The sequence below is a fragment of the Dermacentor andersoni genome, chromosome 4 (assembly GCF_023375885.2).
Source record: "Dermacentor andersoni chromosome 4, qqDerAnde1_hic_scaffold, whole genome shotgun sequence".
Lineage (NCBI taxonomy): Eukaryota > Metazoa > Arthropoda > Arachnida > Ixodida > Ixodidae > Dermacentor > Dermacentor andersoni.
The window spans coordinates 10,183,080-10,208,776 of NC_092817.1; the positions used below are offsets into that span (position 1 = coordinate 10,183,080).

General features: G+C 47.0%; 1 protein-coding gene across 1 annotated transcript in view; it reads left to right on the top strand.

Moving 5' to 3' along the window:
* Window positions 1–25,697, top strand: part of LOC126535760 (FRAS1-related extracellular matrix protein 2-like) — a 252,070-nt gene that overhangs the window by 95,766 nt on the left and 130,607 nt on the right. Inside the window, exon 2 of the mRNA XM_050182550.3 lies at window positions 18,926–19,015. Within this exon, the coding sequence (XP_050038507.2) occupies window positions 18,926–19,015 (90 nt within the window). The remainder of the gene's footprint in view (window positions 1–18,925; window positions 19,016–25,697) is intronic.

Below are 25,697 nucleotides of genomic sequence, written 5' to 3' on the forward strand. Positions count from 1 at the left end.
AACAATAAAAAGTAAAGGCTTTATCGTATCGCCAAGCAATCTAACATGTCACGCGCATGGGAAAAGTACCGCTGCATTGACAAAATGTTTCAGTCACAAGCTAACAAAACTAAGCGATCATTCTTTTTAACTTCACTTTCTGATATGCTACGTAATAACCCTCGTCAATTCTGGAAGGTTGTCAATCCATGCCCAAAGAAATCAATATACTTGACCAAAATGGCGTCCCTATCCCTGATACTGAACTGTAACAACACTTAATTCAACATTCTGTTCAGTTTTTACAAAATAATCTGAAGGCAATCTTCCTTTCCCTAACCCTCAATATCCTCTCATGCCAGCCATCACGTTTGAACCTCAGGGCATTTGTAGACTAATAGAATCTTTGGAGCTAACTTCATCGGCTGGCATTAACGAAATTAACGCGAAAGTGCTTAAGAATACAAAAGATGTCACTAGTGTCATCTTATCACACATTTTTCAACAGTCACTCTCGTCTGGAGTGGTGCCGCAGGACTGGAAGACAGGTAAGATCATTCCAGTCCCCAAAAAAGCTTCTCCAACGTCATGTCTTGACTACCGGCCGATTTCCATTACCAGCGTTTGTTCCAAACTGATGGAGCATGTAATCTTTTCCCACCATCATGAGATTTCTCATTTCTAACAACTTTTTTTCATCATAGTCAGCACGGATTTCTTAAGAATTTATCTTGCGATACTCAACTTGCACTCTTTATAAATGACATCAGTTCCCAATTAGACCTTAATGTACTCGTAGACTCATTGTTTTTAGACTTCGAGAAAGCTTTTGATAAGGTACCCCACAACCGTCTTTTCTTGAAACTTTCAGTCCTGAATCTCAATCCCCTAATTTATAATTTGTTGCGCAGCTTTCTGACCGGCCGGCAACAGTTCGTTTTTGTAAATAACTTTTCATCCCCTATGTCTCCTGTACTTTCTGGGGTTCCTCAAGGTTCTGTTCTTGGCCCCCTCCTCTTTTTAATCTACATTAATGACCTTCCTAATGATATATCTTCGAACATACGCCTATTTGCGGACGACTGTGTTATTTACCGACCCATTAACAATAGCTCAGATATCCCTGTCCTGCAGCGTGACTTACAAACAGCTGAAAAATGGTGTAAGACATGGTTAATGTCATTAAATGTAAATAAAACCTCATTAATCTCTTTCAATCGTCGGCATTCTTATGTAGCACCCCCATATCTCTTAGGTAATTCAATAATATCATCTCTGACCTGTTATAAATACTTGGGGCTTATCTTAACTTGAGATCTTTCATGGTCCTCTCACATCGCTAAAATAACTAACGAGGCTAACCGCACCTTAGGCTTTCTCCGGCGACATCTGAAATTTGCCCCTCCTCCGGTAAAAACCCTTGCCTACAAATATGTGGTAAGGCCCAAACTTGAATACGCATGCTCAATTTGGGACCCTCATCATACTAATCTTTCTAACATGCTTGAATCTGTCCAAAACCGCGCAGCCCGATTTATCTTCCATGACTATTCTTCATATACAAGTGTCATAGCACTAAAATCTAATGCGAATCTTCCTAGACTAGAAGCGAGACGTCAAGTGTCCAGGCTCATTCTATATCACAAGTTTTATCATGCCCCGATTGGTAACAGCGTCTATCGCCAGCTCACCGCCATTCATCGCGGACCAATCATTCAAAGTCAGTGTACCCCCCCGCATGCGCGCACATCATCCCATCTTCATTCGTTTTTTCCACGTACAGCGAGAGACTGGAATGATCTGCCTGAAGAAGCAGCGGACCACTCCAGTGCGACTGCGTTCAGGACTGCCATCGAACGCATTTTCCTTTGAAGCAGCCCACCCCTCATGTAAAACCCCTCTCCATGGGCATTTGAGGAATAAATAAATAAATGAATAAATAAATAAATAAATAAATAAATAAATTACTAAGCATTTTTAGTCATTTCTAATCAATTGTCGTTACAATTCGTTGTTAAACATATTGGTCATTTCGTAGTCATTAGTAGTCATTACTAGACATTTCTAGTTATTTTTAATCTTTTGTGCTCATTACAAGCCATCGTTGACATATTGGTCATTTAGGAGTCATTAGTAGACATTACAAGTCATTAGTAGTCATTACTCGTCATTATTAACCCCTACCAATCTCTTACTTACGTCTATAGTGGACCGAATAAAGTTGTTTCTCTCTCTCTCTCTCTCTCTACCAATCTCTATTATAACGTTATCATTCGCTAACTGTCACTATTAATCATTTTTAATTCTTTAATCTGTCTTCATATGGCATGATGACGCTTAGGAGGACACTCCGGCTATCAGGTCTGCTGACACAAACTTCACCATCAGCCTAGAAAGGCTTTCGCCTTAAAAAAGAAAAAGTACACTTGTGCTTTTTCGCCATGACAGAAGTCTTCGTTTACTATTGCGTGCCTGCTAAGCGCACATTTTACGGGCATTTCTCCTGTAACATTATTTTCCAGTATGGGTTGATATATCGCGTGCAAAGTCGTACCACCCATGTTTTTTAGACAGGCCAGAAAAGTTAAAACTGCAGCCTGTAGTGGGCATGCCTTGGTGCTATTATATCATCAATGAGCGAAATGGTATCCAAGGGCTCCACACAAGAACGACCGTAATTCACCTCAAGCGTCATCAGGCGCTCGGTCAGCGTCTTCTGAATAAATGTTTTTGTAGCCTTATCGTGTGGAGACTGCGAAATGATGTAAGCACGTCTGGCAGATCACAGTTCATGATAGAAAATGAAAATACAATATACAAATATAGTAGAAATCTGAATACAAAAACAAAAGACAAAGCGCCTGTGTCGTCGTCTTGAACTTATTCGCGTCCTTTCTGTTTGTGCGCTAAAGAATCCTTTTTAACAGAATGCCAATTCTGGGCCAAAGATACACCCCGTCAAAACACTTTATCTTTGAGCAAAAACTGTTGTTCATATAAAACTTATTATACTGCAATAAAACACTTAAATTGCAATAAAACCAATAAATAAAGGCAATAATAAATGCAATAAATAACTGCAATAAAACCCTGAAAAGTTCAAATTGTTTTCTCGCGATAGTCTAGGCACCCTCCAGAAATCTTGCACTGTGATGCGCGTGCCCTTAAGCTTAGATTTTTTAGATAAAATATGCTCTTTTTTTATTTTGATGGAAGCAAACTTAAGTAGAACCAGATAACATTTGCTGAGAACTTCAGTTCCCTGCGCGAAACTGACAAGAACACTGAATTCATTGTTGCGGAAGCTGCAGCGAAAATGAGTCCGTCAGGAGCGCGTCTATTTTCTGATCGCATCAGAAACATCAGTGCCAACACAAAAGATTAGGGCGTCCCACCAGGCACGGTCTTCAAGTACCGGCGTCAAGGCGAGCATGATGATGATGATTATGACGATGCTGGTTCTCATGATACACTTTATTGCGAGCCTGAATTCTCGCACTTTCATTTTTAACTGCTACATACACTAAACAGTCCAACTCAGTTTCATCGACAACTAATTGGAGAGTGCCAACTTTCGCTTCAAGAGAAGATGTGCGAGCATTGATGCAAAGACTTGTTCGTCGACCACTTTCTGGATCAAGCGGTATTACTTAGACTCTTTTCTCTTTCTCTCTCGCACACACAGACACGCACACACACCACTGCGATTTTGAAAACGGGCACAGAATCAACTTTCAGTGGCTTGGAGTCACCGCAACATTGGATGCATTGGAATCCACCGGAATGTGCCAATCAGCGACTGCACTCCAGTAACCCTTCATAGCACCTTCGACTACCACCTAGCCTATCTCGATTCGACGCAAATTTGCTGTATCGCTTAATGGTCCACGCTAAAAATGTTGGCCAATGAAAGTGGTCAATGAAATGCAATGTTCAAAGTACACGTGCAGCAGCCATACGGCAAGTAATTTCTTTTTGGGAAACGCCTTCAGCTGTCAGAAAACTCACGACACCACGCTGTTTAACTTTTGGAGCATCCATTACGTCACACAACCATGTTAAACCCAGTGTGTATCCTTACACCTGCGTGTCACTTTTGTAAAGGAGAGATGCCTGTGGGCTACGCGCATGCTTCACAGGTAATGAACCGAACCATTATTGGGTGGGGTGGGTTGACTCACTTTCATTTGACTCGCCCTCGTGTGTTAGAAATTCGAAGATACAGCTTGATAAAGGGCAAGAAAGTGTCACTGAAAACAAAGTTGACTACACGTATACACAAAACCTTGCAACAAGATATTTAAATATACGTACAGGTATCCAATAAATCTACCTTTCTAAGAAAAAGTCACTATATATAATGCGTCAAACAAGGCATATAAACTTGTTGCGCAATCACAGATCACAGAATCCTGAGGCACGCCACCCCTCCCTCCACTCCTCCTGCTGTATCGCGCGCGACGGAAGGCGGCACGCATCCACCCCGCACTTTTCTTCCTTGCGCACACAATACTGAGCCACCATCGTCGGCTCCCCCATGCCACCACCACCCTCCTACGCTTTCTCTCGCACTTACAACATGCGGCGCGTGGTCACGATGTTATCGCATAGGACTTCATACGGAACATGAGGGCGACGTCGACGGCAGGAATGCGCCTGAAGTGTCCATATAATTGCGATCACAATAATATAATAAGAGTATCCGACAGCTGAAGTGTCCCTTGGTCCATTACTTCCCACAAAAGAAGTAACAAAATCGAACTTTCATCATGCGACAATTCGCTGCGCCGCAACAATCTATTTTTTCTTTAGTGGGGCGGGGGCACCGAAGTGAAAAAAAAAAAGAATAACGCAAAGGAAAGCATGTTGGCCACAATCGAACGCCTACCTTGGGCACTTAATGGGACTATCGAAAAAATATCGAAGAAAACGTGATACGCTTGGTCCACAAAGAAGCATATGCATACTGTTCGGTATCCTATACCGGCCAGACAAGACTTTCTGGAGAGGTTGCGGTCAAGCTAATGCGTTGCAATCCGTCGAGTCCCCACAGTGATGCCGGCGAGCGACCATTGTTCCTTTTTCTCGTCTGCTGGCCAGAAAGCGTCCAAAACTCTGCCAGGCGAAAATCCACTCGGCCAGAGAAAAACGAACGCGAACCGAAGTGCGCCGCGCGGTGGTCGGGGCAACACGAGAAAAACGCATGCGCTTTGGCTGGCTCTGGCAGCCCACGGGTAGCGAGAACAAGAAAATTGATGAGGCTCAATGTGTCCTCACGAATAAAATTCAATGTCGAAAAATAAATGAGAACGTAGTTACCTTTGCTGGCTTTAGTGTTTTGACATGGGTGCATTGGCGCATGTGAAAAAAAATGTTTATGTTCTCTTCTGTGATATGATGGCACAAACGAACCACCACAACCCTTCGTCTCATCGGACCTCGCTGCATGCTTTGTCAACTTGTTCGATAGTGTGTTGATTTGGTTTGTCTGGTTGTATGGTCCGATGTACGACTTTAGAAAAGTCAACGCACTTTTGGCGTCAAATGTTTATAACAACATTAAACCCACAAAGTTCCGGAATTGAAAATCTAAAGCGCGACTTTGGAAATTTCACTGCACCTTTCACATCAAAAGTTTATGAGAAGTTTATGCCGCTAAAGTTTGAGAATTAAAATCCATGCGCTCCGTAGATTCTGTGGCCTCTGCGATATGCCGCGACGAGCCCGCTCGCCATCAAAACGCCCTTGAAACATTGTGCTTGGATGGGGCTTCTTGCATTATGTGACTCCCGATGCATGGGCGTTGTCACGAAATCCGGTCCGAGTTCGCAGTGTTCGCGCTGAAATGTCTTCGAGCGTGAAAGTGACATTCTAGACAAAATCCAGAATGATTTCCAGCGCCGGGGGTTGCTTTGGTCTTCGGTTCATGACAGCACAAAAAAATTACGGGGGGGGGGGGCTGAAGTCCCATAAGCCCCCCCCTCCTGGCTACGTCCCTGATGATGACATCTACCCAAACAATGCAATACTTCCCTCTCATTATATAATAAATAGACTATTACAAGGTCATTTATTGAGTTTGGACATAAATACGGTCATTGCAACAGACGCCTCAAAGGGTGGAGAAAAAATCTGAAATTCACATTTTCGTTCCTCCTCTAGACCGGTCATTCTCAATCAGGATTCTGGACTACTTATCCGCATTTCTGGCAGAATGTCTAGGTGTAGTATTAGCCTTACGTAAACTAAATTCATCAATATCGAAGGTACTCATAATAACGGATTCTTTATCTTTATGTACATCGGTCACAGCAAATAGTGGTACTAACCATTTACGTACACTTCATTTTCTAGTGCCTGCCCACATAAATTTAATTAGATTACTTTGGGTGCCTGGTCACAAGGGTTTCTACATGAACGAAACGGCTGACAGTCTCGCGAGAGCAGCCCTCAATGGCCCTGTACTAACATTACTTCGTACATAGCTTACCTAACTACAGCTAGATTCAGGAGATATGCAATAGCTCAATACTTTTAAACGCAACGATAGCAAATTATATCGACACCTCCTATTCCCTTGACACAAAAATTCCTTTCACACCAGAAAAACTGAAGTAATTTTTACCTGGTTACGCTGTCGAACATCAGTATTAAACTTTTTTTCACAGGGCTGGTCTGGCACTCTCCCATCTGTGCCCAATCTGTGCAGAAGATGACACCATTAATCTTTTTTTTCTTATTCGGTCATCGCTTTTCTTCTTTGAGCAAAAATATTTTAGAACCAATGTTCAGGCAAACTGATTTAAAAATTTCTACTTTAAATATCCTTTCTCTAAGAGCCTCCTCTCTTGAAAACTACCACAGGGATGTCAGCTCAGCCGTCGAGGAACTCATAGTTGTTTCAAGACAGATTCTTTTAAGTTCTTGAAACATTATTTTATCCATTTTCACTTGAAACTTTTAACAATTTTTTTAATACCAACATCGTCCTAATACCATCCAAATCTTGGCCAGAGAGAGAAATTTATTTACAGAAAGGCAGAGAGGTCGGCCTGAGCTATAACTTGCTCTGGCCTGCTACTCTACTCTGGGGAAAAGGGACGGGGAGGGAAAAGGCTGGTGAATGATGATGGTATAAGGAAGAGATGCGTATATACAAATTCACAGAGTTGTGGTATCTCTAAAGCCGTGCGTCCAGCCCAGTGGCTCTGAGAAAAGCTATAGTGGCTCTTGTTACCAGGGCTGCGCTGGTTGCATTAGGCCAAAGACCTAAAAGAAACTCGTCCGATAGCGGTCTCTCATGGATCTTTGCAATGGAAGAGACAAGTTGCTGTCGTTCTTTCGCGTGCGCGGGACACACGCAAAATATATGTTCAAGTGTTTCTAGCACCTCACAGCATTCACAGTTTGGTCTAGTATCATTGGCACCTATCATATGTCTATAACGGTTGGTGAATGCGACACCAAGGCGAATCCGGTGCACCATGCTCGTGTGGCTTCTTTTGAACTTGTGAGGCATACGAAATTTCATTTCTTGGTCCAATTTGCGTAATCGCTTGTGTCGTCGATCTGGTTGGGTCCAGTGTTCCAATGTAGAGTTGCGGTTTACGCGACGAAGTAGGGCGTTTGTGTCTGTTCGTTAGAGCGGAATGCGTACTTCACAAGCGTTATCTAAAGCAGTTTTCGCTTCAGCGTCTGCCTGTTCGTTCCCCATCACTCCACAGTGTGAGGGTATCTTGGCCAATCCCCCGCAGTGGGTACGCGCCATCGAAGAAGGACATCCTATCCTATCCTATCCTATCCTATCCTATCCAAGAACGCTATTTCTCTTACGTGCCAGTACATCGCAATGATCTTCATCTACTTTGACATCTACACCTACTACAGCTACTTTCACCTGATTTCCCTGTGCATCTCGGGAGAGCCGCCGTGTGTTGTGGCTCGGGTGCCAGTTGACGTCCACGCGCCTCTGCTGAGGATGGCGACTTCAGCGGCAGCTGCGTCTACAGGAAGCGGACCGGCCTCCGGAGCGACACCGGCGGTGACGATACCAGTGTCTACTCGCTCAGCAGTGAGGACTTGCCCGATGACGACTTTCAGCTTGTCAGCAACCACAAGGATAAACGAATAAACACCAGTGCCTACCTGTCTTGAAGCACGTCGACCGCAGTCAATACGATTTTATGTGTACCAGAACTCGCTAGCGACAACCTGAGGAGACTCAACAGACAGTCTGTCTCGGTGCTCCTTGAAGCGGTGACACGAAATCAAGTCACGGACGTCAGAGTCAACGCACGAAAGAAACATCTTGGCTATTGACGTTGTACATAAGACTGCGCTGAGCACATTGATTGAACTTACAGAACTTGGTGGCATGAAGGTCCACTCGTATACCTCTCCGGACAGTGACTTCACAAATGGTCTCATCTACGACGTAGACGTTTCCATTTCGAGCGATGACTTTCCACTTGTAGTGAAGCCAGCTGTTGATGGCGTCGCTATAACCCCTGTGTCTCGCCTCGGCACATCCACCTGTGTGAAGGCAATATTCAAGGGCAAATCTCTTCCCTCACACGTCAAGGTGGGCCACTTAGGACACCCCATGCGACCGTTTATCTCAAGCCCACTCCAATGCTGCAATTGCATGAGTCTGGGACACGTGAGCGCCGTGTGCGAGAACACGAGAGTTTGCTCGCGCTGCTCAGAACCCCAGGCTGCAAACTCCTGTGCAGCCACGGTTCTGATGCTACCTCAAAGGAATGCCTCAAAATGAAGAAGGAAACAGCGGCCTTGAAGCAGATGATGAGAGCGTTGTTAGGAATGGCCTGCGGGTGCTGGCGATCTCCGAACACCTTCCAGCCGCTGCGACGACTCGCTTTGTAAGTACAACAATGCGTCTCTTCCACAGCCCCACGGCGCCGGCATGTCTAGCCACGTTTGCGGGCCGAGTATTGTTGATGAGTGGGACGACGGCATGGGCCAGCTACCATCTATTTCATGCCCGACCCCAATCCTTACAGCATTCGACCAGTCAGAAAGCTGTTGCGGCCGTTAGAAAAAGACGTTCCCGGGGCCGTTGGGCTTCGAAGAACGCCTATGCTTCTGGCAAGAGTGCGCCACATCCGACACCTCCTCCTCCTCTGCCCCTTAAGCCTGGCGGACAACAAGGTCTTACAGCAAGGTCTCACAAGTATGACAACAAGCTACCTAAGCTACCAAAGCTACAGTAGCCGCCCCAGCCAAAGCCAAAGCTGATGCCACAGCTGAAGCTGAAGCCGAAGCCACGGACGATGCCACAGCCAAAGCCACAGTCACATCAAAGGATACAGCGCACCGCGGTAGAGTCGACAGAGGCGACGCCGTACAAATCGCCTGAAGAAGACCGGCAAGTGGTTGTGAAGCTTCGGTCCCTCATGAATACCCTTCGCATACTCTATCATTCGAACCGCCGTGAAACGTGCCGTCGCGTCACCGTCATGTCAAAAAAAAAAAAAAACACGTACAGCAGGCGCGACGGAGCACTGTACGAATAGGCGATGGAGGTGGTGACGTCGACAGGAGCATACTTCTCTGTTATCATACAGAAACCTATGAGGCCTGACTAATTCAATTAACAATTTGGAGTTGAAGCGTCCTTTGGCGTTTGTCAATGTCGCACATTTCAGCACCACCAAAACGCACAGCTAGGTTTTCGATGTGCCACACGTGGAACTCAAATGTAAACAAAACAGCAGCCGCTGCTGTTGCCACTTTCAACTTTGTAATGTGGCTGTATGGAGCGACGGCTTCTAAATATATGATTGATTCATTTTTCAGGGGCGGGGTTTCGTCACCGTGCTGGCGATGGAAACGTAGAGCACCACTCTACGTCACCGGCGACCCGTTTTTGAGGAGAAAACGATTCGGAAACCATCTCCCCTGACGAAAGCCTGTGCCACGACGGTGACGCGATGGAACGTTTGACAGCTGTGTGAATGAGGCCTTAAATACTGCGTCAGCACGAAGAGCAGTTCAAGTGCTAGTTGTTCTTAATCCAAAGCTTGCAAGCCTCGAGTAAGCCCCACGGCTGACCCGCAGCCTGCTATTCTCACAACGACCACTCGCCCTTGGGTCATCCCAGATGTCTTCAACGCACATCACGAGTTATGAGACGACTTTAGTCGCTGCACACTTAGTGCTGGCTTTCTTCCTCTTTCTATTCCCTCTTTCCCACACTCCCAGCCTAGGGACGCAAACCAAACGCGGGTCTGGTTGACTTCCCTGCATTTCCACTGATTGCTTTCTCTCTTGTGGGCGTCGCTTTCATGAACGCCTAGTTTTCCGTACCGGCAAGATGCACAGTGCCTCGAGGAGTGTTTATGATTGCAGCCAGTCTATAGAACATATCTCCATTTACTGTTCTTATTTTAACAATGAAATAGACATTGCGTGCATCTTCATGCTGACTGCACGACAGAGCGTTCATAGAAGAAAAAGTACAGAGACACAGGACTCGATCGCCATCCACGCAGCTGGCCACAAGAGCACTGCTGTACTTTTTGAAGAGCTCTGCGACCGCTTTTGATTGCGCAGTGAATGTTGTTGCGTGTGCGCACACATCCCTTATTATTTTTTTCCTTCTCTATTTCCTTTTCTTCTCGCTTCCTTCTTTCCCAGTGTAGGATATCAAACCAAACATGTGCAACCTGGTTACCCATCCTGCCTTTGTCTTCTCTCTATCTCTTTCCCAGCTAAAAAGGATGCAGTCTGTGACGTCCCGCATGACGCGCTAGATAGTTGGTGTAGCAACACCGCCAAGTTTTTCATATCCATACCGTTAGGAAAATTGACAGGTCCCCCAAGTGGGAGTGCAAGGCGAGAGAGAGGGGCGTCCTAATGACCTGAGCCACTGCCCGCTTTGACCTACCGGGATTGAGTATAGACTTCGTTAGAGGAACCTCCTCCGCACGCTGGAGAAGGCAGCGGAGAACCACTGCCTTCTCTACGCGACTCTGACCAGTGTAGAATGCTGGTAACAGCGGGAGAGAACTGAACCGAAGCAGAAACAGAGTGGAAATTTGAGGCCCGCGGGTTCCGCCGAAACCTTCTGCGGCGCTGTGCAGACTCGAGCGGAAGCCATATTTCTCGGCGTGGCACGTGCTGTACCGGCGACGGCCGTCGTCTTGCATCCATCTCGGACGAAGGTGGCGCCCGACACAATCCCCCCTCGCGCGGCGGCCAACTCGGCGCACCACTCTCCTGAGGGCTCGCGTCTGTTCTCCGACAGCGCCGCGCTTAATTCGGCGGATTTCACGCTTCCCGGCTCGTAACGAAGCGGGCGTGGCGCGTCGCCATGTGCGGTTCGCCAGCACGGAGGGCGAGGAGGCTGTCCACGCACAAGGTGGGTGTGGGTGCGAGTAGCAAGGCCGCGCAGAAGAAGGCAAAACAGAAAGAACGGCCAACCGAGAGAGAAATTGAACCACCGGACTTCGGGGCGTGGTTTGCTTGCGTTTCAGTGCACGTTCACACGCTGCTGAACCCTTGCGGGAGTGTCTTTTGCACTGCCGATAAGAGAACAGCGCTAAGGAAAAGCGAGGAAAGTAATCTCAGCAGAAGACCCTGCACAGTGGCAAAATGAATATAAGTTACTATAGGTAAAAACCATAGAGAATTTAGGAGGCCGAGTACAACAAGCGGATGCTGTGCCGTATTTGCACTGTTGAGAACGCAACGATTTATGAGTCGCGGGCCGCGAACCTTGACCCTCATGATGCGTTAAGTCATAAATACAAAGACACTCTTGAACCGGCAGAGAAGCGCACTTCTCTAGTTAACTCGGCCACACATGCTTTGCGTGCAAACCGAGTCATCTGTCTCAACCCAAACGTATTTTTTGCTGCATAAGTTACAGGGAAAACTTGGAATATTAAAGCAGACTAACGGCGCAACTGTGCTTAACAGTGCGTGCGTACAATCTGCCATAAACTTTTGTGTAGTCGAATGCTACAGAAGGAACCATCCATAACTCCTAGAAGAAAAAATTCTGGCAGAACCCATCTCTCTATAAATGTCAATGTTTATGTGATCAGCACTGCAACAATGTAGCGGCACACCATACGGCCACCGGTGGAAAGCCTCATGTATGAATCATGTCGACAGCCAAGCTGCTCTTTCACGCGTCCCTCTAACACATTGCGCCATCTAGCGGTGCCGCCATGAAGTACGCGCGTGGCGTGTGTTCTGAATATATATATATATATATATATATATATATATATATATATATATATATATATATATACACGAAAATTTCTGACTCACAAGCTAAGTGGTCGATGCGTGTGTTGAGCTATCTTGCATATTTTTATCTGGAGGGCCTTAAAGCTGAAATTTGGTTTGAATATCGCATAAAATTCATTTCTTGCCAGCTTTGCAGGTATTTTTCTAAAAAAATATATTTATTATTAAAATGCAAATTATTTTTAGCATACACTATAGCAACAGGCAAAAAGGCAGAAAAATTATGGTAGCTAAAAAAATAACGCAGATTATGGAAATATTTCCGAAAATGCAATTTTTATTGCTTTTTTAATGAGCCAAATTAAACATGGAACATTCTAAAATGCATTCAATTATGCCGTCAAGTGAAGAAGGAGGCCAATGCAATGCTCTAAAATATAACTTGCTATTGCACCTAGTTTCAGACCTGGTTAAAAAATATGTACCTCCAACCAACTTTTGCTTCTTTGCGGAAATTTCAGAGAGTTCACGTGATTAAAACATTTATTGCAGCGAAAATACTTTTGTAAAACCTTATTCACACAATAGTTATTCACACAAAACCTTATTCACACAAAAGCTGTTTGTCAATGAACACCTGTGCTCTGAATTGAAAAAACTTTTGGGCATGACGATCGCGCGAAAAAGGGAAAAGAATTGGCGTTTCGCTTGGACGCGGTACGGCAAGATTTTCGCTAGGAAAAGTGAATCCTCCCGGTCACTGCAAATAATGTATGTCTCTGATCTAGAAAAAATTGACTAACCAAGGTTTCATGGCTACTAATGATGACGTCACGTCTGGAAGCGCTACGCACGCATATTTTGCGCCGCAGCCTGTATGCCGAAAATAAGAACTGCCTATCTTTTATCCATCTTAATGCGCAGTCTGCTCGAAATAAAGAGGAACAGATCCTTGCACTTATCGCTACGTTTGGCTTTGCTCCTGACATATTAATGGTGACAGAAACATGGTATCAATGTGAATCGGAAGTTATTAAGTTACGCGGCTACACAACATTTTTTATGAATCGATCATGTCGAAGAGGAGGTGGCGTTCTGTTAATGGCAAAAAGCACACTCCGTTGCAACATTGTTGCATCTTTTTCTCTTGTTACGTTGGATTATGAAGTGCTTACTGTTAATGATAACGTTTTCTGCGTCCTATATCGACCACCAGGATCGAGCACGCAGAACTTTCTGTCTTTTATGGAAAAATGCTTCTGCTGGGTGACTGCTAATGGTTACAAGTTCATTCTGGCAGGGGACCTAAACATTGATTTCTTGAAGGCTTCTACTTCTCGAGAAGAACTTAGCAAGACAATCGAATCAAATGGTTTTGAAAATGTTATAAATAGTCCGACTCGTATTTCAACAGACACATCGACATTAATTGACGTCTTCATCACCAACATCCACCATTCTAACATTTTATCTGGTGTTGTGAGTGCTCATATAAGTGATCACCTTCCAATATTTCTTTTGATGACCCAGTGTTCACCTTCAACATCCAAACACCGTTTACCACAAATGGTTCGTGATGTCAACGTGCAAAGCCTGAAGTATTTTCGTGAGGCAATATCGCTAATAGATTGGTCAGAACTGATGCGTGCCAGTGATCTAGAAACTGCTTATGAATACTTTTGCGCTAGGTTTAAGGATACCTATGATAAATGCTTCAAATATAAAGTAGTTAAACCAGCCCGTAAAGCCAAAAAACCACGGATAAATAAAAACTGTATCCGTGAAATTCGTGCCAAAAACCGCCTCTATAAGAGTTTTATTGACACCAGGACTGAAAAAGCTTTGCATGAATTTAAGGTGCAAAGGAACAAAGCAAATAGTCTTTTGCGTAGAGAGAAGAGACAGTATTTGAATAATTTGTTCAATAATGACGTAATAAAGAAATCTGATGTTATCTGGAAGCGTATTAATGGTTTTCTTGGGCGAGGAGATAAGAACACGACTATAACAGAAATTACCCTAGGTGATAAAGTTTTATCAAATGAGACGCTTGCAAATACATTTAATAACTATTTCACAACCTTAGTAAACGGTACTCATGATCCTAATTCTTTGAGTTATCTTCGCTGCAGGACTAAACAATCAGCATTTTTAGCGCCTACTACGGAAAATGAGGTATTTACTACTTTTATGTCTATCCAAAACAGCAGATGTGACGTCGAAGGATTCGAGATCATGCCAATCAAGCATGCCCTGGACCTGATTCTACCTGCATTAGTACACATAATCAACTTGATATTTTCCAGGGGCTCGTTCCCGAAAAGACTTCAGGTTGCGAAGGTAGTAGTTTTGTACAAAGGTGGTGATAAAAACGAGCTGACAAACTACCGTCCAATATCTGTGTTGCCCATTTTTTCTAAAGGTATAGAAAAACTAGTACATGCCCGCATGACATCGTTTCTGATCAAACACGACCTTATAACAAGTACGCAGTATGGCTTTGTGAAAGGGCAGTCGACAGAAACTGCCTTACTTACTCAAAAGGAAATTATATTGCAGTCGTTTGAACAGCAATTATGTACTCTGGGCATCTTTGTTGATTATTCGAAGGCATTTGATTGTATAAATCATTCCACACTACTCAACAAACTTGAACATTATGGATTTCGTGGCGTATTCCATGAATTAATACAGTCGTATCTAGAACACCGTATGCAACAAGTGATCATAGAACGATATGTGTCGAATTTAAAGCCAGTTCACGCGGGAGTGCCACAAGGAAGTATTCTAGGGCCCCTGCTTTTTTGTATTTATATCAATGACTTAGTTACTATAGATAATAATGTGAAATTTATTATGTACGCGGACGACACAACTATTCTGGTTACCGCACCGAATTCGACAGAGGCTATCGGTATCGCAAATGAAGCACTAACAAAACTGTCCTCGTGGTCTACCGCAAATTCACTTAGTATAAATACGAAGAAAACAACAGCTGTTCTGTTCAGACCGAGAAATCGTAATGTCGCTACAGACCTAACATTGCAACTTAATAATTCTATTATTCCGATTGTGCCTACTGTTAAATGTCTTGGGGTTGTATTCGAACAACATATGTCGTGGAATTTGCATGTGGATTTAGTCGCTGCGAAAATATCCCGTGTGAGCGGAATTTTATGCAGGTTAAGATATTTTCTCCCTAAAAGTATCAAACTTCTCCTATACAAATCCTTGCTTCTCAGCCAAATTCATTATTGCCATCTTGTTTGGGGTACTACGACACTTTCTAATATCACCACATTACACAGAATACAAAAAAGGCCGTCCGTAGTATTCTGGACGTTCCCCACGACACACATACGCGCCCACTTTTCAAAAAACTGAATTTACTTCCTATGCCTGATATTTATGAGCAAACACTAATTCACCGATATAAGACAGGTATTAAAAGAAATAATAACACGTTAAATACTATATCGAACTTAAAACGTAGAGATGTGAAGCTAAATACGCGCAGTTGCGAACTCTGGGAGATGCCACGGGCAAGGACTAATTACACGTACCAAATGTTGCGCTTTACATTACCATCTTGTCTAAATAAAATCAACACTGTATAAGTTTCAATATTATGCTTTTTTTTCCTTTGTTTCCGCAAAAATGGAATAAATTGTTTTTGTAACAGTGTATTTGCCGAATTGTGCATTGCAGTATGTTTTGTGTGACACATTTGTTGATTTTATATATGTATAATCTGCATTAGTAATTAGCGTTAATTCTTTCGGTTTCAATTGTACGTGAGTGCTATATGTACTGCATATACATTCTGTTTCGCTTGAATTCATTTTACACATATATGTATGTATATATTATACATATGCATTATGCCTGACACTCGTGTTATTGGGACTTAGGTGATTCTAGCTTAATATGTAATACCTAACCCTATGCTCTGTCACTGCTTGTTAAAAGGGGCTGCGGACCTTGTCAAGCCATAAAAGGCTTTTTGTTCGCGGTTCTCAACATTGTGGTGTTGAAAATAGAGTGAATTGAATTGAATTACCTAGCCCAATTTTTTTTTCAAGAAAATCAATGATGGTCAATTTTGGTGTCTAAACTTTTCACGTAGAATTACCCAAACTATTCCTTCTGAATTAGCGTGGACATCACTGGTTACATTAATGAACCCGACAAAGTAGGGCTTAAGTTTCGGGCCAAGCTAGGGAGTGTTTGGGCGGCCTGAGCCAACCTAGATACCAGAGGCAGTTTGACTCGCTCAACCCACTCAACGTGGTTGAGTCGGTCCTGATCACCCGAAAAAGAAAGAAATCGGGACTCTGAATCAATTAGTTCCCACACATGACGCTTTCACTATGCGTGCAAGGCGATCGAATCCTCGAAAGGTTGACTGCGCCTGTCCATAGCGGTGTTTACATGAATGCGACCAGAGGCAAATCGCGTCGCATTTTCAGCGCATCATATTCATGTAAGCGGCCGTAATGCGCTAGTAAGGCGAATCGCATTGATGCAGCAGGAGAGGGTAGTTAGAGACGTTGTAAGTCGCCTTACGCGATTAATGTAAACGCTGGGGTATCGCATTGCGGAAGGGAGATGACTGCCGCCGCGTGCTGTCCTCCACTGACCGGTGGAGCACAAGATTGCCGGAAACATGCTCTCGCTTGTTTCGGACGAAGGGGAGTGCACCACTTGCAAACGCCGTCACGCAGTAATTACCGTGATGCGTTAGAAAACGCGACACGCTAGCGTCGCATTCGTGTAAACGCGGATCATTCTGTCGCAGCTAACTGAAAGCACTTTTTTTTTCTCTTAATGCTACGTACAGCTTGTCCAAAAGGAAGCTAGTACCTAGCCTGTGAGATCGGTCATTCGCGTTACATGAATCCTGGGCGAAAGCCTTTGCCACGGGACGATTTAGCTTTCGCCCCTTTCATCGCTCGTATGCGACTGAACGCGAGCGCCGTCTCCATGTCAGAGCTCCGTCGTGCACGAGCCGGAAGCCGGGTTTTGTCCCACGCAGCCTTGGCGACGCCTCGGCGACGTCGATTGAGCGAGAGATAAGGGTGACGTGACGCTCTCCGTGCGCGTGTGCAATGGCTGCCGCGTCATCTCCCGTCGGGAAACGCGATGCGGTGGAGGTCGCGCGACTCCGCTGGCGCTCGGTAATCCTTGCTTCTTCGCGATTACCCCGTGACGAGCATCACACGGCTGGCGCGAAGTCGAGATTGTGCGCGCTGACAGCTGTGACACAACGTCTCGAATCGATCCTAAACGCCGCCTTTCATCCTCTTCCCTCTAGCGCCCTTTCCGTTCCCATTCAGCACGTTCTGACGGCGTCTCGCGAGGGCAACAACGACGCTTTCTTGTTTCACATCACGTGTTACCGTGCTTTCCGAAACATGCACAACACGGCACAGCTTGCCTTCCTGTCACGCTTGTACTCCTGTTGACACAGCGGGAAGCCTAACGATTCAGGAATCTCAGCTCGCATTTTTTTTCGCGGTGACAACTCCCTCAGCAGGCGAAGAACGTCACTGTCAACGCGTACTTTTGGAAGACGAAGCAGCAACCACTGCTCACTTCTGTCGCCAGAGCTGTCCTGAAAAGCGATATGTTCGTATACCTGTTCTCCAGTACTCTCATTACACGTCACACGCGCTTTCCGGCACGCCTACCTTGCCTATGATCTGAAAGACAAAAGAAAAGTCCTGCTGCGCCACAATGTTGTTGGCTACGCATAACCTTCGACTCATTTTGATTTGTTGTGTTCCTAAGGGACTGGCATGTGGCGTGATGTTTCAAAGCCAATGGAGCCCTGACAGCTTTCCTTAAGCAGAATGCCTCTCTGATCTGTTCAACTTCCGATTCTGCGCTAGCCAAACTGACCTGCTACTACGTACGACAAACGCTATATTTAATGTACGTGGCACACCGCATAACTTTTGCGCAGATCTCTGAATAACCATCATCGCAACTTCTTTCCGTCTCACGCTGCCGTTTAAGTGTCTAGCCACCGACGCCGCTTTCAAGTCCTCGCACCAGCTCGCCGTGATGTCATGGGCTTTGATGGCTTCTATACTCGGGCCTATGCTTCTTTTTAAATCGGTAAATAAGGCTCATAGTCGTTCTCTAGGCTACACATGGCCAGCTTCAAGAAAACTGACTGAGACCCAAATATGAAGAAAAAGAAATACTTTTGGCACTATCATGTACCAGCCCTTGAAGATAAAGTGCAGCAAATGAAACAAACAAACAAAAAGCAAACTGCACCTTCAACTTCAGTTTTCCTTATATAACCAAACTACTAACGCGAAACTAATCAAAATATAGATTTTAAAGAATAAGAATACTCACAGTCTAAACTGATTTAGCCCGCCGTGGTTCCTGAGTGGCTGTGGTGTTGGGCTGCTGAGCACGAGGTCGCGGGATTGAATCCCGGCCACGGCGGCCGCATTTCGATGGGGGTGAAATGCAAAAACACCGTGTACTTAGATTTAGGCACACGTTAAAGAACCCCAGGTGGTCAGAATTTCCGGACTCCTCCACTACGGCGTGCCTCATAATCAGAAAGTGGTTTTAGCACGTAAAACCCTATAATTTAAAAAGAAAGTGATTTTGTGTTTCTCTTTTGTGTCCCTATAACGCCGTTGCTCTAGCGTTACGTAATAAGAACATTTTAGCTATTTTTCATGCTTCTATTTTTTTTTCGCAGCCGACTTGGATAACGCGGACATATTTTACCTGCTGCACCGGAGGTCTAACGCAACGCGGGACAGCTTTCAGTTCAAAGTGGTTGACGAAGGTGAGTGTCCGAATGTAATCCTCAAAGTGACGACCGAGCAGCATCAAGGACGTTCGCAAAAACAATGAGTTTCCGTTGTGTCCCACTTTGAGGGTTTGCTTATGCGGATGTCGTCATGAAGTAAAAAAGCCGGTACGGAGAAAGTCAATACGATCTTAAAGTCAATATTTATGACCTGCGACACCGTTGCAGTAATGCATCGTTACCAGCTAAAGAGGCACTACGAAGTACAGACGTGCAATAAGCTTAAGTCTGCCGAACAATGACACAACGGCTGCCATCATTAGCAGTTGTTGGAAGCGGTGTGCACACCTTCAAATAATTCGCTCAACGTTCACAACTTTAGCAAGTTCACAAAGGCTTCTCTCCATTCATCGGCTTTCAGCAATGTCACAGGCACTAAAAGAAAAAAAGACGACGCTTAAGCGTTTGGCAACAAGAAACTTCGTAAGTCGCTAGGCATTGCTTCGGCTTTTATGGCGAAACATCTCACACACCATAGAGGCATCAGTGTTTTGTGCGCGCTATGCATTCACCGCGGCAAACGCCGCGGACGCGCTTCTTGAGCGAGGAAGCACACGCAGCGCTCCAATTTCCATGGGTATGTCAAAATTAACAGTCACTTTAGCATACGCTAAAGAGGAAGAAGGCGCAAGCCTGCACGCTCATGAGATATTTATTAAATTACTTGTCATTCTCATTCGACTGCGTTGTTGCTTCCTTTTACTTGTTTTCTCTTGACTTGTTCTAATTATACCAACGCATTATATGGCTCATGTGGTGGGAAATCCTGCAAAATTTTACGGTCACACCCAAGGTCGTGGACTCGAATGCCTTAATGACTAACTTAACTGTGCCTGAATGAACATCGCCCTAGATAAAACCAAAGGTCGTGGGTTCGAGTGCCTTAACTCCGCCTTAGTTATCTGTACATTAATTATCCTTATATAAATAAAATAAATGTTAATTAATATTACCATAACTAACACGAAATATCGTGGGTTGGAGTTATTGATTAACTATATATGAATTACCTGTACCTTGTGGGGATGCGCGACTCTCACGCGTCCCCTGATATGTTGTTTTCCCGCACGGCTCGCGTGGCCTGGCGCCCCCGGCGGTCGGAGTGGTTGAGGCGCAGTACGAGAGAGGGCGCGAGTGTTGCGCTGCTAACGCCGCCGACAGGCGGTGTTACTTGGATACCGAAAGACAAGGCGCTTCCTCTTGGGTTCGGGACAGCAAGCAGTGCGGTCGTGCCGTGCCGCGCGTGCGCCGATCCATGCTTCTACGAGACCATCTTGCGTGGCCGCCTTCGAACGCGCCACTGTTCGCGTGACCGTACGCGCGAACGACCAGGCGTTGCGATCCAGCATGGGGCGAACATATTCGCTCGCTATCCGGTCGCGCTGAGTCGGACTTCTAGATTTGTCGCGCGCCCATCGGCATGTTTTGTGGATAGCAACTCGGCTAGCAGGCATTGATCTATGAAAGGTGCAATAAATGCCCTTGTGATTATTTGCTCTACTGTGTTGTCGTTCCTTTGTCCCAAGAATACGGGAGGAGAACCCCACAACCTTAATCAATTTCACCTTAATTAACACCAAAGGTTGTGGGCTCGACTCTCACCAAAAGCCATGGGTTCGAGTGCAATAACTAACTCTATCTTAATTAACTGTGCTTTAATTTGTCTTAATTACAACCAAAGGTCGTGCGTTCTACTTCTACCAAAGGTCGAGGGTTCGACCCCCAATTTTGGTGCGATTGAATTGGTGCGACTGCCCAGCATATATGCTGGTGCGAAGGACGTTAGACAGTTTCCTAGGCAGCGTTGGCAGACAACTACTGTCGGAGGAAGCTATCCTCGGCCCTTTCAACAAAAGTATTGTTGAAGTTTCTGCAGGACACCAAGCTCGACGGGCGGCTCTAGCGACACAATTCTCATGTACATAAGCACTCACCACTTCTCTTATCATGATCATCCATCCCAATACTTTCACTCCCCTTCCCTCTTCCCCAGTGCAGAGTAGCAGACTAGAGCGCACTAGCTCAGGTCGACCTCGCTGTCCTTCCTATCAATAAATTCTATTTATACAGTGGTCACATTCTGGTGACGGTCTAATTATCGATCCATGAGCCATCTAAAGCTTTCGCCTCAATAACGCGCACCTGGTACTTACTGGTATGATCGCTCTATAACGCGCACAGCTAGCTCCTGTGCGTCCCACCTAGACATGCCCGTGTCCCGGAACGTCTCCCACAGGAAACACGAGTGGGGGACGCGTTTTGATGGGGGTGAACCGCAAAAACGCCCGTGTCCCGTGCATTGGGGGCACGTTAAAGGCCCCCTGGAGGGCAAAATTAATCCGGAGTCCCTCACTACGGCGTGCCTCCTAATGAAATCATGGTTTTGGCACGTAAGGCCCCACAGTTCAATTCAGGCGGCAAGTGGAACTCGCAGTATACCCGGAATTAGATGACAAGTGAATAGCAAAGGCTGATGGATATATGGGGTTTATTAATGCACGAAAATCACAGATTGCTAATGGCCCAAGTCACTTGTAGAGAAGCTCTCTACATAGGAAACATGTTTAAAGCTCAGCTCTTAGGCGCCCGTTCCTTGGTTGAGTGTCGCTATGGTTTATGGAATGGGGCAGTGTGGTGACGGGGACGCTTCTGCGATGACGCCACCAGCAGGGCGCTGCGATCGACCAGCGTGCCTATCGCGCAAAATTTAAACACATTGTGCAAAACTTTCTGCATTTATAAACTAAAACGCTCTCAAAACACAACTGAAATTCTTAATCAAGAAAGGGGCTGACAGATGGAATAGCACACTGTGGTATAAAGTTTGTAAACAAGAATAAGGTGCCTCAGAAAGGCCGGCCAGCCTTTCTGGGGCACCTTATCCCTGTTTACAAATTGAAATTCTTATAATTTGCAAAATATCAATACTACAAACTGCTAAGATACATCAATAACGCCGTCTATGCTTGCACGTTTCCGACCACAGATCATGCGGCCTGCATCGTCCGCTCAGCCAATGGCTCAGTGTTTCGGTTGCAGAAGGCACAAACAAACACTAGTCTGCTCGTTCCGTTCGTTAAGCACACGTATGTTTTTAGTATATTGAAACATACGACGATAAGAAGCCCGGAAGGAGCACCTGCACAGTGCCTGGTGGGTTGTATGGGATTCCTTTCATGTTGCATCAGCCAGAAAGGCGGTTGCCATGTTTCACTGAAGAAAACAAACAAACAAATGCGCACGCACATGCACATACACAGATATTTAGAAATGCAGCGCTTCCCATGCACATGAAGAATGTGCAAACGCGCAGAAAAACCACAAGTGTTAAGAACGGCCCAGCTGAGGTGCCAGTTTGCCAGCCATTTATGCCAGCGGTGGTAACCTCATCTTGGAATGCCACCGTTACGCTCTAACCTCGTCGCCATTGTGACTAAACGCGCTCGGCGGGTCAGCTATTGTTACTGTGCCCCAACCGCCGCCCTGGTCTGCCGCGAGCGGGGGAGCGCTCGCGGGAACCAAGTTCGAGGCTCCTTCCCACGCGCCGTCCAGACGCAAGACAATGCGCACTCGGCCGCGCTGGGGAGGTCAGCTCGGGGAATAAAAGGCACCTTTCCTGACACAAGCCCCGAGTTCTACTAAGTCCGGCTGACGTCGGCTCCGGACGGTGAACCTCGCGCAAAGAATTGTGTGTGTGAGTGTGTGTGTGCGTGTAAGCCATCCCGGAGAGAGGCGGCTAGTTTACGATGACTAAACGAACGTTCGCGTCACCTTGTATCGGGGAGGACCGAGTGTTTAAAAACCGCTGTTGTACGGATGCTCAGGGCACTCTCTCAAGCAGTCATGTTAGACTGACACTCTCTCAAGCAGTCATGTTAGACTGACACTTTCTTAAGCAGTCATGTTAGACTGAGGCACTCTCTCTCAAGCACTCATGTTAGGCTGATGTACCTCTCTAAGCAGTCATGTTAGACTGATATAAATACTGTAAATAAACCCATATTCCTCGTTCTCGATGAGAAGCAGTCCTTCCTTTCATCAACGTCCTCAGCGTGGATAAGTTGGACAACGGCATGGGCCAGCTACCTTCTAATTCATGCCCGACTCCAATCTTGACAACGGATCACGAGCGATGGGATTGAGCCCCCACTCATAACACAAGCAATCAGCGAGCTCCGTACGTACATGTATACGTACATACATGACCACCGCGACAACCATAACTGCCAATCCCGGAGGCCCTGTGTTGCACCATTGTTCTTCCTCTTGCCACAGTCACTCCAGGCTGCAGCGACAGATGGCGCTGCAGTATACCGGCGTGCTCCAGCGCTCCCGGCCGTCATCGTAAAAAGAGCCACGTTTTCGCCTCCGGGCGACACACTACCCTATTCCAGTACACCATAGTGTCGCCGTCCCTAGGCCTAACCGCGCGAGCGCACTCGCCCCACAGTGCCACTGCCACTGCTTGTGCCTATGTCTTTTGACTTCTTCCACAGTGGCTCCGTTGCCGCTCATCATGCCAGCGTTTCCATACTGCCCCTCGCACTCGTGCCACTTCTCGCGTCTTCGTCGTCGTCTACAGCTGGCTCCGAAGCCGCTCATCTTGCCAGCGTTCCCGTACTACCCCTCGCGCTCGTGACACTGATCGCGAGTTCGTCGTCCTCGTCTTATCTACATAGCTTGCCCCGATTCCGCTGATCTTGCCAGCGTTCCCATTCCACCCCGCACGCTCGTGCCACTGCTCGCGCCTTCCTCGTCTTGTACCACAGCTTGCTCCGATGCTGCTCATCGTACCAACGTTCCCATACTTCCCCTCACGTTCGTGCGAATACTCGCGCCCTCGTCGTCGCCTTCTTCCACAGCTGGCTCCGATGCCGCTAATCACGCCAGCGTTTTCATAGTGCCCCTCGTGCTCGTTCCACTGCTCGCGCCTTCGTCGACTTTTTCAACAGCTGGCTCCGATGCCGATCGCCATGCGAGCGTTTCGATAGTACCCCTCGCGCTCGTGCCACTGCTCGCGCCTTCGTCGTCTCCTTTCGCTACAGCTCCCTCCGATGCCGTTCATCATGCCAGCGTTCCCATACTGACCCTCGTGCTCGTTCGACCGCTCACGCCTTCGTCGTCGCCTTTCGCTACAGCTCCCTCCGATGCCGTTCATCATGCCAGCGTTCCCATACTGCCCCCTCGTGCTCGTTGCACTGCTCACGCCTTCGTCGTCGCCTTTCGCTACAGCTCCCTCCGATGCCGTTCATCATGCCGGCGTTCCCATGCTGCCCCTCGTGCTCGTTGCACTGCTCACGCCTTCGTCGTAGCCATTCGCTACAGCTCCCTCCGATGCCGTTCATCATGCCGGCGTTCCCATACTGCCCCTCGTGCTCGTTGCACTGCTCACGCCTTCGTCGTCGCCTTTCGCTACAGCTCCCTCCGATGCCGTTCATCATGCCGGCGTTCCCATGCTGCCCCTCGTGCTCGTTGCACTGCTCACGCCTTCGTCGTAGCCATTCGCTACAGCTCCCTCCGATGCCGTTCATCATGCCGGCGTTCCCATACTGCCCCTCGTGCTCGTTGCACTGCTCACGCCTTCGTCGTAGCCTTTCGCTATAGCTCCCTCCGATGCCGTTCATCATGCCGGCGTTCCCATACTGCCCCTCGTGCTCGTTGCACTGCTCACGCCTTCGTCGTCGCCTTTCGCTACAGCTCCCTCCGATGCCGTTCATCATGCCGGCGTTCCCATGCTGCCCCTCGTGCTCGTTGCACTGCTCACGCCTTCGTCGTAGCCATTCGCTACAGCTCCCTCCGATGCCGTTCATCATGCCGGCGTTCCCATACTGCCCCTCGTGCTCGTTGCACTGCTCACGCCTTCGTCGTAGCCTTTCGCTATAGCTCCCTCCGATGCCGTTCATCATGCCGGCGTTCCCATACTGCCCCTCGTGCTCGTTGCACTGCTCACGCCTTCGTCGTCGCCTTTCGCTACAGCTCCCTCCGATGCCGTTCATCATGCCGGCGTTCCCATACTGCCCCTCGTGCTCGTTGCACTGCTCACGCCTTCGTCGTCGCCTTTCGCTACAGCTCCCTCCGATGCCGTTCATCATGCCGGCGTTCCCATACTGCCCCTCGTGCTCGTTGCACTGCTCACGCCTTCGTCGTCGCCTTTCGCTACAGCTCCCTCCGATGCCGTTCATCATGCCAGCGTTCCCATACTGACCCTCGTGCTCGTTCGACCGCTCACGCCTTCGTCGTCGCCTTTCGCTACAGCTCCCTCCGATGCCGTTCATCATGCCAGCGTTCCCATACTGCCCCCTCGTGCTCGTTGCACTGCTCACGCCTTCGTCGTCGCCTTTCGCTACAGCTCCCTCCGATGCCGTTCATCATGCCGGCGTTCCCATACTGCCCCTCGTGCTCGTTGCACTGCTCACGCCTTCGTCGTCGCCTTTCGCTACAGCTCCCTCCGATGCCGTTCATCATGCCGGCGTTCCCATACTGCCCCTCGTGCTCGTTGCACTGCTCACGCCTTCGTCGTCGCCTTTCGCTACAGCTCCCTCCGATGCCGTTCATCATGCCGGCGTTCCCATGCTGCCCCTCGTGCTCGTTGCACTGCTCACGCCTTCGTCGTAGCCATTCGCTACAGCTCCCTCCGATGCCGTTCATCATGCCGGCG